At 38.3% G+C, this 14431-nt stretch overlaps 1 protein-coding gene across 1 annotated transcript; it reads left to right on the top strand.

Moving 5' to 3' along the window:
- The first annotated feature begins 5381 nt into the window (after positions 1–5381).
- LOC146001171 (uncharacterized) lies at positions 5382–12303 on the top strand. The gene is made up of 2 exons (XM_083138462.1): positions 5382–5576; positions 11922–12303. The coding sequence occupies exons 1-2, from the start codon at positions 5562–5564 to the stop codon at positions 12261–12263; spliced, it is 357 nt and encodes a 118-aa protein (XP_082994588.1). The 5' UTR covers positions 5382–5561; the 3' UTR covers positions 12264–12303.
- Positions 12304–14431: the final 2128 nt, after the last annotated feature.

The following is a 14431-nucleotide window of genomic DNA, read 5'->3' as shown; positions in this document are numbered from 1 at the left end:
TGTAAATTCCAACCATGAAGAAAATAACGATTTACCTGATATTTGAGGGCAACTGTAAATTAAATTACGTTCTTTTTTAACCCTGAAAATAATAAACATCCTATTAGCATAAAGTTTCGAGTTTAAATAAACGGACGGGTTTCGGTTTCTGACTTAGCTAGAATTATGAATCATGACTAACAGGACGAAAGAGTGTTTATGTAATTATCATTCGCTCAATCGAATCGTAGAATTTAAATGAAAAGTACAGAAAAAATGTTAAACAATCTAATTATAAATTGAAAAAAATATTACCTTACTTAAGTTGGAATTCCTGCCGTCTGTTCTTCTTGGTGAATTCATCTATCACGTCTCCATAAAAATCTTCGCCCCTATTGCACAGCTCGCTTAATAACGTGCTTTCGATTGAAAGCAGTGCCAAATTTGAACAAACATAGCTTCTGGATACTTTTCACGTACTTCTGATTGTAAACCATTCAGTTCACTTGCCATTACTGCTGCACCATCATATGCCTAAATTAAATTCTTCAATTACTTTGAAAACGTGTTGGCTTAATGCTGTTGCTGTTCTGTCTTTACTGACGTCATCAAAGCAAATAAATCTCTCGCAAACCAAACCATCTGATCTTACGTATCGTAAAACTGTTGAAAGTTGTCACTTCTTACTGACATCTGACGCTTCATCAAGCAGTATGGAAACAAATGTGCTTGCTGAGATTTCTGTTTTAATTTCTTTCATTAGTGAAGAATTGATGCTTTCAATAAGATCGTTTTGAATTCTGTTTGAGAGCCCAGTAAACACTGTTGCAGTTTCCAAATGATTGCAAAGAACAGGATCATATTTACTTATCAATTTGCTTAATTCTACGTAATTTCCTCTATTGTTTCGTAACGACCTCTAAATGCAAGTTCCTGTTTACCAAGGAAACATGTTACGTCTATAAATCTTTTCAAAATTTCTCTGTTTTTCTTCACAGTTTCATTGTGTTTTAAAACTGCAGCTTTCTTTTGCAGATCTAATTGTATATCAATTCTGGACTTTCCGAATGTCTTCAGTTGGATGCAAGCGCAGATGTGATTTTGGGAACGTTCATGTCTTTGTACTGCATTATAAAAATTGCTCAAGTCACTGTAGCCTGTATAGTTCCATGGTCCTAAATTTGTATTGAACAAAACACATGGCCAACAAAATAATTTATTAAGATCATTGCTGTGCACATAACCACATAATATTGTTGTACTGAGATGTTTTAAACTGCCTAATTAAAACTTTCCCATCTTTCTTAATTGGTTTGGTTATGCACAGTTCAGGACACGGTCGCTCATGGTTCACAAGCCTCAACTTTTCACCATATGTTCTCGAACTGAATGGTTTTGAAAGAAGGTCCCTAATCAAGTCCTTACCTGCACCACTGCAAATCGATGGCTCGTCTGGTATGTCACCCAACGTAGAACCATACTTTTACACCAGGTAAAAAAAAAAAACACGACACAAAAGCAGAAAAACACAGCACAGTATCACAGTAAAAAACAACAAGCATTCGCAGCACCCACGCTTCTAAATTAACCTTCCTTTTCGCAGTGTTACATACCCTCCATATTTCCGAGTAACTGACCACACGACGAATATATTCAAGTACCGGCTGTGATTTCACATCTTATAAAATCATATAGGTTCTGGTGATCACTGGCTAACTTAATAATGTAATTTGTTGATTACTATACAGCTTCAAACATGAAAATGGTACCGCATTAAGTGGTGCTACAGATGCACAGAAAATTCTGGAAGTTAGCAACACTTGTGGATGAATTCTTTCCAACACCCTTGCCAAAGACAGATGCGGTCTTGGTGTTGCTTGCCCTCGCCTTTTTTCTTCGTGGACGGGGACGGACAGTGACCATGCAAGAACTGCATAAGTCACTCGAAAAGCGGGGAGAAAGGCGAGCAGCCCTCTTCTAACGCGGTCAATCGTGCCGCATCGCTCAGCGTCGTCAAGAGTGTAGCTGGTTTATGTTTCAAGCCAGAAGAACAGAACATAAGGGAAATGAAAATTCTGAAATGTAAATATCTTATAGTAAATAAATCCCATTCTAATGTGTATAAAGGCATTGAAAAACACGAACTTAAGATATCAAAAGTGTTTTAAAAAACGCCTCTATTTACCGCACGCTTCTGTGCCCCCCTGCAGGTGCCTTTGGCAGTCAATGTTTGTCCCCCCTTGCTACCCTAGAATTGACTTCCGTCGAAGGTTGGGGGGGGGGCAATGACACTCTTCCCTCCTGTGGTTGCGTCACTGTGTAATACAGACATATTTAAGCAATATATGTTTACTTAGATACTTTAGGCTCACTGCCATTGTTAGTCAACCTAACTCTGTACAGTTTGTCAGCTCGACTAACTTTGTATTAATGGGAATACCATGCTCCCCCTCCATCTAAACCGATTCTAAAGGCATAAGAGGTGGTGTTTCATTTCAACCCTATCGCAGCGATCACCCACAGGTAGGTAGAAAAACTAAACGTAATAGCCAAAACTAAAAATCAATAACAAGTCAATCAAACGATACGATCCCCCCCCATTTTTGTGTGAAGATATAGTATAGAATTGATATAAAATTTTGTCCCCCCCCAAAAAAAAGAATCCCGAAACCCGCCTGTGGTCACCCCTGCCCAAACCTTAATCCCATTGAGAACCTTTGGGATGCCCCGGGCGTGCTGTCTCTGCACGTTTACCTTCTCCAGCCAGTCTCAGAGAGTTGGAAATTGCCCTAATGGAGGAATGCCCATTGCTCGCACATCTGCGATGGTTATCACCTCATTGAAAGCATGGAAAATCGTTGTAAAGATTGTGTGAAGGTCCGGGGTGGTCACATACCATATTAATGTAAGTTTTCATTTGATCACATATCATATTACTGTAAGTTTTGTTTGGTTTGTTTGCCTTTAAACATCATTATGTTAATAACCAAAATGTGACGTCATTATATAATTACGAAAGGTAAATATTTTTTTCATCCTTGTACACAATTCTTGTTGCCTTTAATGCATAAACACATCTGCTACCTTCATGTGCAATTTTGTGTTAATCAAAGCTTTACGTTTACATTTTTGTTGATTTTACCATCACGTGCTTAACTTTTGGAAGCGTGTTTAGTAGAAGTGAGATTTTATGCGTGGTGTTTCCACTTAATTTAGTTTATTATGATATAGTATTATACCATAACACACCCTAGTTTGAAGAATCTATTTATGATAATTTACACAGCCTTTGCATCTGAATGATGTCACAACCGTCACAGACAAAAATGTTTACAAAAAAAGTACACAGTAATATTTTCAGAAAATAAAAGCATGTAAATGTCGAGTAAAATTTCACCGAGTTTTCTGAATGACTGAAGAAGGTCCTTAATTCAAGTTTCAGACACCCGTCACAAGTACAAAAAATGTATTTTCTGTAGCTGAAAATTGAGATGGGGGGAGGAATATTCTGAAATTAAATAACTTTCATCAAGGAAAATGAAATTACATGGATTGATAAATTTGCATATTTGAAGGCGCCTAGAAAATAATTTTAAAATGAATGTCACACCCGCCGCAATGCAACTTCCCCTTAGTTCTTACTCTCTCGCCTCTATCAAGAAGATGTAAAGCGGATTCCCTACAATAAACTAACCAGTATAAAAAATACTGTATGTTCGAGTTTCCTTTCACAGTCTTGAGATGTGTAGAGACCCGGTATAAGAGTCTGTGGTAACAAAGGATATTTACTGTCCAGGGAACGTGACACGTGGTGTAATTATTCTTACTTCTAACAAACAATACAAGAATACTACTTTCCTATCGCTGTAGCGAGTATTTCTTCTGGTAACCGTCAACAGTGAGGATGGCAGAAGAGGATAGGAAGAATAGGCATCTCAACAGTCTCTCAATCCGCTACTCACCTTTCCTAATATTCTGTAAAGGCTGAATCGCACGGGACTGGATTTCCAGTAGGAATGCCCTAGTTGGCGCTCGACTAGCTACCCATACGTCACACGTTAACGTACTTGTCAGTATACTTTTGTTCCCATAAGACATTGCGCAGACCAAACAATCTAAAAAGATGGACGAGAGATTTGAAGAACGTTGTAGGAGAAGTACTGCTGTTATTAAAAATTGAAAAACAAAAGTATGCACTAGAAATTGGCTCGAAAGACAATATGGCAATCAATGCGTACTGAACAAGCTTTTTAATGAACTCGGGTATGCATATTCATACATGAGATTCGCAGGATTCATTCATAAAAAAATATTTTGTTCAACTAAATATGTCAAACATTTAATACACTTGTACTAACAAGAATGTTCACTATCAGCGAATCATATTTGTCACGTTACAAATCTCATCGCTTTGCATAAATACCTAAATGTTAATGAACTGAACACGAATGCACAACCAACACTCGGAAACCAAAGACAAAAACTTTCCTTTGGCAAACTCACAGATTATCTTCACATGGCCAAACTTCGCTCTGATTGGCTGTTCCACAGAATCCAGCCGAGAAAGTCAGTTGCACATGGGCTAATGGTCCAAAACCAGTCAAGCAGCCAGCCCGGCGGCCATGATTTCCATCCAGGTAGCCAGCTGAGCGCCAACTAGGACATTCCTACTGGAAATCCAGTTCCGTGTGATTCGGAAAAAATGTAAATGAACTTTTTTTTTCACAAGTTACGTGCAAAACGCACATTTAAGTGTGAATTAAATTAGAATAGCACATTCATTTCTTAAAAAATATAAGATCCCAGATAGCAATTTGGGCTTGTCTCACGAATTATCATGAGACTTGGTCATTCATTACAAACTGCTGTATTAATTAACAAAAGATCCTAAATTCCCCAACTAGACAAAAATCTTTCCCACATGTAGCAGAATGGCACCACCTTGAAAATACTCAAGACCCCTCTTCCAAGGTACTAAAAAGGCCATTGTACTTTCGCGGTCACATAACTTTTTTGATGGCATCACGTGTATAAAGCGTTCCAACACGATGGAAAAGGTCAGAAGTCAATTATATGCTCAACCTGTAGTTCCACTTCCTTTTTACACGAGGCATGTCCACAATCGGTTGGAAATTCCACAATCAAGTTCAACGCGGAGCGGTTTTCAGTTTCAACCGCCAGAGGTCGTAAAATTACGCACGTTCATCGCCATTTTGCAAACACGTGTTTCTTCGCGAATGGGGAAAAAACCGGTTGGCTAAGTTTCTTTACCTTTGCAGACGATATTCCTGCGTAGCTCATGTTTACTTCTCCCTCCCTCCTCCCCCCTTGCACTTTTCCGTACAACAGAACATCTGGTTTCTTGGGGTCTTTACATTGGCTTGCTCGAATGGGCATTACGAAATAATGAGTTTCCTTATTCACTGCGGGTACAACAACTTCCCTTTCTGACCTTGGCTTTTCTTTCTTTTGTCAAGGAGGGGAAAAAGGCAAAGGGACTCCCAAGAATATATAAATGAGAGCAAAGTTACGTAGGGAAAAAATCGTTTCTCTGTCAGTTATCTGGACACAACGCATCCGAGATGAAGGCTCTTCTTGTAAGTTGTGAATGTAGATAGTCGCCAGCTACTTTCACGTGGCTGTAGTAGTGGCGTTTAATGGTGATTGTTGTATTTGTGTAATGTGATCGGGGTGATCTAGAGTGTATTACTCTATAATATTGTCTTGTGTCTGAGTGGTTAAGTCAGTGCGCAAGGACGCCAGGGGTCCCGGTTCGAATCCATGCCTGGGCATGAGCGTTCTTTGTGTGTGTGTCCATTCATCAATTTCATCATATCATCACTCACTCTCATCGTACCAATTGGCCAAAAGTGGTAACAAAGTGACGCTAAATAACACAAATCAACTAAAATATTTTTTTATGTTTAATTTCTATCGACAAGATATCTGTGCGACTGGAATTGGAAATGGAAAAATCAATTCTTTCAAACGTGTTTAACATGTAAGTGAGACTCCATGTTGATGTAGTGGTAATGCTGTTGCCCTTTAAACAAGGAATTCGATACCCGGTGGAGGCACAGTCCACAGTGGTTCGGATACCACTGTAAAACTGTAGGTCCAGTTCCCATTAGCCTATCCGAGCATAAGTGGATTAAATTTTGACACACTTTGGAAACATTTGGTAACTTTAGGATTTTCTCAGCACAGGTTGGTTACTATAGCCCTTTGTTATACCCATGTTTCCGTTCAAAAGTACGTACAAACCCCGAACGCATACGACATAAAAGTTTTAATTTCTAATTTTATTTTCTAGTGTAAACTTTCCAAATGTAAAATGATTGCCTGTAGCAAAACATGTCCCGTTGTTACAACTGTTCATATCTTGCTTTCTTTCCCACGATAACCATCGCGTTTACTTGTATGAAAGATTAATAAGACTATAAGCCTCTGCGAATAGACCGCACTTTCTTGACAGCCTATTAAGGTAAATGTCCTGAGTTCTAGCCTAGTATGAGTATTTGTTGTAGTTCAAATTTCAGATAATGTAGTTGAGATCTGTGGGTTCACTGCCAAACGGAAGTGAGACCAAAATACTATTGGGTCCATTGCCCAAATAGAAGGCCGCCCTTGGAGTGTAAGTGGTGACCTTCGCTGAAGGCACTCCAATGTCAACGTCCCTTTCACATGGTACACCCTGTACTGGATTTAGCAGGCTAACGAGGGTATGGCTTCTGGACCCACATCCAGTATAATTCTCTCTGGGGCTGGTGCTGTGGTCCATATGTTTGTGATTTTTCCTTTGTTCATTTCATATCACGATTCATCTAAAATAAACAAAATCAACATCAACAACAAGAAGGCCGGCCTTCAACTTGCAAAGCCTCTTCGAAAAGTCGATGATATTTGCATACGGAATTTAAAATACGAATTTGAAATGTGATATAACTTTCAGTAAAATTTTGGACCTTGAGAAGCACAAGTGGGATTTATTTTGAATGTTTCTTGTGCATTTTTCGTAGCGCACACTCCCACAAGGATGCATTTCTTTTTAATTTCCTCTGTTGAAAAGCAGTAATTCACTATTTTAATAAAGAATTCGTGGTTTAGTTTAAATTACTCATATAGGTTACCACAGCATAAATTGTTCTAAAGTGAACAGTTTTTATTACTATTATGGAACAATTCTTCCATATTATTCCTTCGAAGAAAGTTTTAATGTTTCATTGAAAACAACACAAACACTTGCGTGTTATTTTTAAAATGGTTCTAGAACAACCAAATTGAATATTTTACCGAATTTAGATTTACACAGCAGGACTGTCGCAACAAGGAAATGGATGCGGGGGAGGAGGCATTAACTGGACAAGAAAATAACTTACGCAATGACTGTCTTTCAAGGCCAGGGCTAGATTAGCGACATGTGGAACGATCCACAGGCTATTACGTTTAAAGTGAAATTCCAGACATATAGTTCGTGTTTTTGAATACAGAGGCCAGTATACACTCTCCAATTTGCCATATATGTGAACATTTTACCTTTGGAGCCTTTTTTGGATTACTTTTAATGTCATCGATCCTTGTAAATGCTGAGATAGATCTTTAGCGGAGGCTCTTTCCTTAGAATTACTTCTCTTCTTTCTATTGTTTGTCCTTATCATCTTTCTCGATACGATTATCCTAACAAAAAAAGCGATGTGATGCATAATCTCTTGAACTTGAATCAGAATTATCCGATCTGTAGCAATGATGAGTCCATAAGTCCATATAGAGCTTTACCTTGGGTAAGTCTCTCACTATGCGACGTTACAAATAAGTTACAATATCACCCCCCTTTAGTCTTTATTTCTTTCCAGGTGCATTCTCTGCCTAGGTGCTAATTTAGACAGAAAAATTGTTTTTAAGCGAGATAAATACCAGGTATATAAACCCTCCTCCTACAATCGAAACCGACAGTGGCGTGCCCAAGGAGGGTTGGTGGGAGGTATACCACTCATTTGGCTCAGTATTCCTAAGAGAAGGAACGTGAAAGGCAGCAAAAGATGGCAAAATAATGGAGGACTATTAAAAAAAAAAAAAAAGTATATGTAACCTTACCCCTTTCCAGAATCCTGGGCACGCCACAGGGAACCGAGACCATTGACTTACAATATGACACCAAAGATTTATCAACGCCCAAGCTGTCGTTGCTCCAAGAGCAGAATTTCGCGACATTGTTTAAAATCATTCCTCCGAGAGAGAGAGAGTCGTATTAGAGCCAAAGACTACCAACCTGCGGCCCCCAGGAAAACGTCCACCTCCCTTTTCACCCCCCCCCCCAGCTTTACTACGAACATATATTTTAAAATTACACAAATTAGAAACTTATGATCTAGTGTAATGTGATGTAAATATTACAACAGTTTAGGCAATAAAATATGGATATTATATAATGACAATAATTTTTGTGCATGCTAATTATTTATTTACTTTTCTATTCTATTTCTCACAAGGTAGCAAATCTGTAAACAATATCCAAATCTCCTGCCTGTTCCGCGTCATTGTCTGCTAGATTATAGAGTGGCTAAATCATTGTAATTTATTACTTTAGTTTATTTTATTTGTGTTATTATAGTTTTGGTTTTGGTGGCTAAATCAATTTATAACTTTAGTTTCATTTATAGTTTTGGTTTGATTTGCTTTATTTTACTTCGCCTTTTGTGCCACTTTTGGCTAATTTGCATAGATGGGGATGAGTGATGATACAATGAAATTGATGCATAGACACAAACATCCATGCCCAGGCCAGGATTCGAACCCGGGACCCCTGGCGTTGTAGCGCGATGTGCTAACCACTCCTCCACGAAGGTTGGCCATACCCAGAACGTATGCTTCCAACTGACCTTCGGGTTGAAACCTGCATCCTCTACGGGAATCGAACCTGGACCCTTCCACGGAAGCTAAGATCCTTACGCACAACACTAGAGACATGATTCAAGGCTAGGAAGGGCAAGTTTGAGGTCAACGTTCTTCTGATGCATTTCTTGAATGAACGCAAGAGTTAACCTTGAGGAGTGCAAATTGCATATAAGGAGAAATGCATGCAGGCTGCTGAACTCGCGTAACTTTCTTTTAATTATGACAAACAGAGATTTATGGCAAGGTTAAGTTGAGAACGCTCATGCAAAATGTTGACCTCGCCATTCTTAATTGTTTGGATACACTATAATTTGTGTTTTTTTTTCCCAAGGGCAAGTGGGGACTCCCCGATGGCGTAGTGTTAGAGGGAGATTATTTCCATAACATCTTTGGCAGTTATGCATTTGAAGCTTCGGAACGAGTCACAACTCTCGAAGCAGCCAATTAACCAAGCAAGCCGCTGACGTCATCTCAACCCAGAACCTATCGCTAAGCCCCTTGCTCAGGTTCTACACGCCCACTAGGCTCGCTAGAAAGACTCGCGCAGTCTGCTGGAGATGTTCCGAAAGTAATTCGACTCTTAACATCGTCGCCTCGTAATCAAGGGGTCCCGGGCTCGATAGCCGATGGAGCCACATTGCACAGTGTTTCAGATCCCAAACTGTAGGTCCAATCCCGATTAGCATATCTGTGCGTAAAGTGGATCTAAAACAAAAACCAATCAATTCAATCCAATCCGAGGACAAGTTTTCGTCTTGACCCTTTGGTCTCGAAAATTTATCGGAAATATATGCATTGTGCCAAAGTACGTAGAGGTCACGAAGGGAAACAACTTTTCTTAAAGACGTTCTTCTCTTTGAATCCTTGTCTCGAACCTACGAACCTTCGAAATAAAGGAACTGTAACCTGAAAGTTAGCAACCACGCTGCACATTCACAGTATTCTATTGGCTCAACTTTACAATTACGATAAAGCAAATATATGAATTATTTACGAGTATGTATACGTGAGAAATTCGTTTGGTATGTCTGAATAAGTCGCACAGTAATGTAATTTTGGTCTTCAAATATCATACGTAAAAGTTTACAAAAACTCTAGGAGACAGAGAGTTTCGATATTACAGAGTTGTATCTTGTCTCGAAAAGTTTCGAAGGGTCTGTTCTCGTTTTTATCTCGTCTGGACCGCCTCGGTCTCATCCATATTCATCCGTGTCTTAGGATGACATCCCCATAATCTATGCTAGATAAAGGACTTACCTCGATGCTGTACATGCCTTCTCGGAAACTCGTTTCTCGTAGATATCCTGTAAAGAGGAAAATAGAACATTTAATTTTCTTTGTCATTGTATATCTTCCATGCTCGTTTGTTCATAATTGATTTCATGAACCACGTCTAATCTGGTGTCTAATACATAACCATGAAAAGCGCTTGCTTCAATAGCCCATCTCGATTTCATTTTGAGATTGGGAAAGTTATTTTTAGTATTTTAGCAGAGAACATTTATAGTATTACATATATCTAGATATATTTGCAATCCATAAGAATAACTTCATTTTGCATAATTTCGAATAAAATTGCGTTTTTCTTCGAAACTGTACTACGTTCCAGAAGTCTGTGGAGCAACGCCGCGCATAACGGAAGAGAAGGGGAGAAAAAGAGTGAGCAAAACAATGCGCGGTGCTGCAAACTGCTGATAGCTGCTGTCGCCTTGCCCCCCTCCATGCAATACTTCACGCGTTGATTGGTTGAGCCCTCTCTAGTCTCCACTTACGCGGAGGACTTGGTTTCGTTCGCTTACTCTACAAATTCCTGGGACAGAGTATAGATACATTGAAAGATTGACGTTGATGGAAGATGCCTAATTTGAGGGAAATTTTTGCATTCTCCAAGATATTTCGCTCTTCTCATAGCGACAAAAATTATAAATTCCGTGAAGTTATGGCTTTAGAAACATAAAAAATGTTCACAATGAAACATTTGTGCCTTTAAGTATAGGGTTTTCGAATAAGAACGATACGATTTTTCAATGAAATAAAATAAAAACTATTTCAGATACAACCAAACTTTCTATATTATTTTGAAGCATAGTTTATTACATTATGTTTTGAATAACACATCATTTAAGTGTCCACCTCGACTTCGTGCACAAGAGTGAATTCGATGAACCCAATTTTCGATGACTTTGTTCAATAACTCGGGCCTAATGTCACGAATGCAGAGTTCGATGCTCAATCTTAATGCATCAAGGGTTCGTGGTCTGTTTGCATAGACTATAGATTTCAAATAACCCCACAAAAAACAATCTAAAGGAGTTGAATCACAACTTCTTGGATGCCAACTAACAGTTGCATTTCTTGAAATTATCCTTTCACCAAACTGTTCTTGCAATACGTCGATAGTGGCATTAGAAGTGTGACATGTGGCATCGTCTTGTTGGAACCACATGTCCTGCAAATCAATCAATTCCATCTCAATTTGGCCAGAAACAATCTGTTAACATCAATTGGTACCGCTCACCAGTCACTGTAACTGCATCTCCTTCCTCGTTTTGGAAAAAAAAAAAAATTGTACGATGATGCCACCATGCCATAAACCACACCATACAGTGACCTTTTGCGGATGCAAGGGCTTCTCGTGAATCTCTTGTGGATTGTTTCACACAAAAACGACAATTTTGTTCGTTAACATATCCACTTAACCAGAAATGAGCTTCATCTGAGAAGATAATTTTTTGCCCAAAATTATGATCAGTTTCAAGTTCAATAGAACGTCTATTTTCATATTTGTTTGGATAATAACCAAACGTTCTTGAAGCGTGTATTTAGCCATGATGAATTGTCACAGTATACTAAACACAAATGACAACTAGTGACAGTTATAACATTTGAAGCATAGTTGCCAGTTCATTTCAAAATCATATCATTGTTATTGGAAAATCCTTTATAATCAGTTTTACCTGTAATGTCTCTTTTATATCCTGTTAAAAAAAAATACGACTTCTTTATTGAAGAGGTGTTAACCCACTGCTGTAAATTTATATTTTCAGGTGGTAGCTTTGGTTGGTCTAGTGGCGTTGGTATGCATGGTGTACGCCCAGGAGGAACTAGGAGATGCCCAACCTGTTGCTGTCGATGTTCCAGTGGATGGTGATTCCCAGGAAACTCTCGAGCCCCAGGAACAAAGATATTATGGCTATGGAAGATACGGCGGATGGGGAGGCTATGGTGGCTGGGGAGGCTATAGAGGATATGGAGGCTATAGAGGCTATGGAGGCTATGGAGGCTATGGTGGTTGGGGATACAGGAGGCCATATGGAGGCTATGGCGGATGGGGTGGTGGCTATTATGGGGGTCGTCGACATCACCATTACGGAGGTTACTGGGGTTAAATGAAGCATGGGCGAACCGTGCGAAATTGTACTAATCTTTTCTTTTTGTAATAAACTTTATTTTTTATAAAAAAATGCAGACAGTGTTTTTTTTATTAGGGTAATAGTCTAATTCTTTTAATTTTGTCAGTCAAAAGGGATATCCATAACAATGTAATTCGTCCATTGTTTCTGAAACATAAATAGGAGATGATTTAACTCTCACGCAAGGAAATTTCAAGATAACAATTGAAGAAGTACACACTTTAAACCTGAAAACATACTTGCTGGCTTACAGCTTTGAGACTGTTGCACACAATGTACAAAATGAATACGTAGTATATGTAGGATGAAAGATACTCTTACTCAGGGCGCCCGCAGGATTTTTTTCGCGGGGGGATGGGCAAAAGTAAGATTACATATCTTGACCCCTCAGTCATAGAACTTGTATTTTACCTAGTATTATTTTTATTTGTAGTGTTATTATTTATTTATTGCTGTTATTTATTAGTAATTATTCTTATTATTTTACAAATCATAAAATTGAAATTGAATGAAAATACCTTGACACTGTTGACAAATTCCGACTTGAGTCCACTATTTAAATAAAATCTTTTTCTTTAAGATATGGTGATGAACAGTTCTTTATCGTTTTGTACTCTTTTACGATGCACAGATGTCAAACAGAGACTACTTAATATGCTCACCATTATGGCACCTATGCTCCATGTTTTTAAGCGTCCAATAGTATTGTATATAAATAAAAATTCAAACGACGACACGTTAATTATCAAACTTAAGTGCCGACTTGCAACATTGATTTCCGACTTTTCGCTATCCTGAACATTCGAAAAATCCAATGGAAATGTTTTTTTTTCACTAAAAGTGTCAAAAAATGTATTGAAAGTAATGGGTTTTATTCCTGAAGTGACAAAACAATCACCTAAGGAGGGGGGAATAGTGTGTAGAATTCAAAATTTTCACCACGTCTGTAAATTTCGAAAGTTTCCCGGACTGAAACTGGTTCGGAAATGGCGAATTTTTCAGTCCCGAACGACGGGATTATAAAAATTTCCCTTCCGAATACCATCCCGACCAAAAATGTGCGTCCTGGACACCCCTAGTGTGCCTATGGTGACAATGTTCTTTCATCATTTTGTCCGACAAAGCAGTAATTGCTATAACTTACAGTCTGCAAGAAACAGAAAACAGCATTGTTTGTAATAAAAAAATCACCACTCGAATTACATGGTATTTTCTCATATATATCAGGGGGGGGGCAAGTGTCCCCCGTGCCACCTTGCGAGCGCCCATACTCTTACTATTGGACAACAGATGTACACTTCTGTCTAGATACAGTGACACATACTTCAACTGCCAAACCTTTTAAAATGCACCACTTTATGTGAACAGGAGTGTACAAGAAATAGCAATTTGATTTTGCAACAATTAGGACAAATCCAGGTCAATAAGGTTCTACAAGTAAAGAGTAAACAGTGTTTTTTTTAAAACGTGTGATGTAGAATGTGAAAGTTTTTTTTTTTCAGTACCACATAAATTCTACAAGTTACTACAAGTCTCCTACTTATAGTCTAAAGCCTAATGCCTTGGGACTCAAGGGGGTCTCCTGTTCGCATGCACAACGGTTCGGACACAACTTTAAACTGTAGATCCAGTTCAGATTAACCTAACACCTAACTGACCATAAGAAACGAACTTTACTAGTAAAAATGTACAAAAATGTAAAAGGATAAACAGTAACAAACATAAAAGTTGCATTAATTAGTGAAAGCCATTAGTAAAGATGCTGCATTGAAACAATATTACAATTTACACAAACGTACACTCAATTCCTCAAACGATATGAATATATTAAATATTAAAATTAAACACAATTGGGTGCAATGAAAATGCAAGAACAGATGTTATATTTACGTACTAAGTTTTCTGCCTGAATGTTGTATTTTATACAATGAGTTACTCGTACTTCTGATTTTTCCTGTTCCTTTTCTTCTTCTAATTATCCTGAAGTTGAAAAGATATCAATAAATTATAATAGGCAGAAACATGATAATTGCTATTAATATTTTCTCACAACTATAACTGTGCAGAAATGAATTACCTGTTTATTTCCTAGTAGTGTTACGTAAAATTCGCCTTCCAAAGAGCAGCGCCATCTGTGGTACAGT

This window comes from Lepisma saccharinum, chromosome 17, assembly GCF_977018435.1.
Source record: "Lepisma saccharinum chromosome 17, izLepSacc3.1, whole genome shotgun sequence".
Lineage (NCBI taxonomy): Eukaryota > Metazoa > Arthropoda > Insecta > Zygentoma > Lepismatidae > Lepisma > Lepisma saccharinum.
Note: the sequence above shows the minus strand (reverse complement) of the source record. Positions and strands in the feature narration are given on the sequence as shown.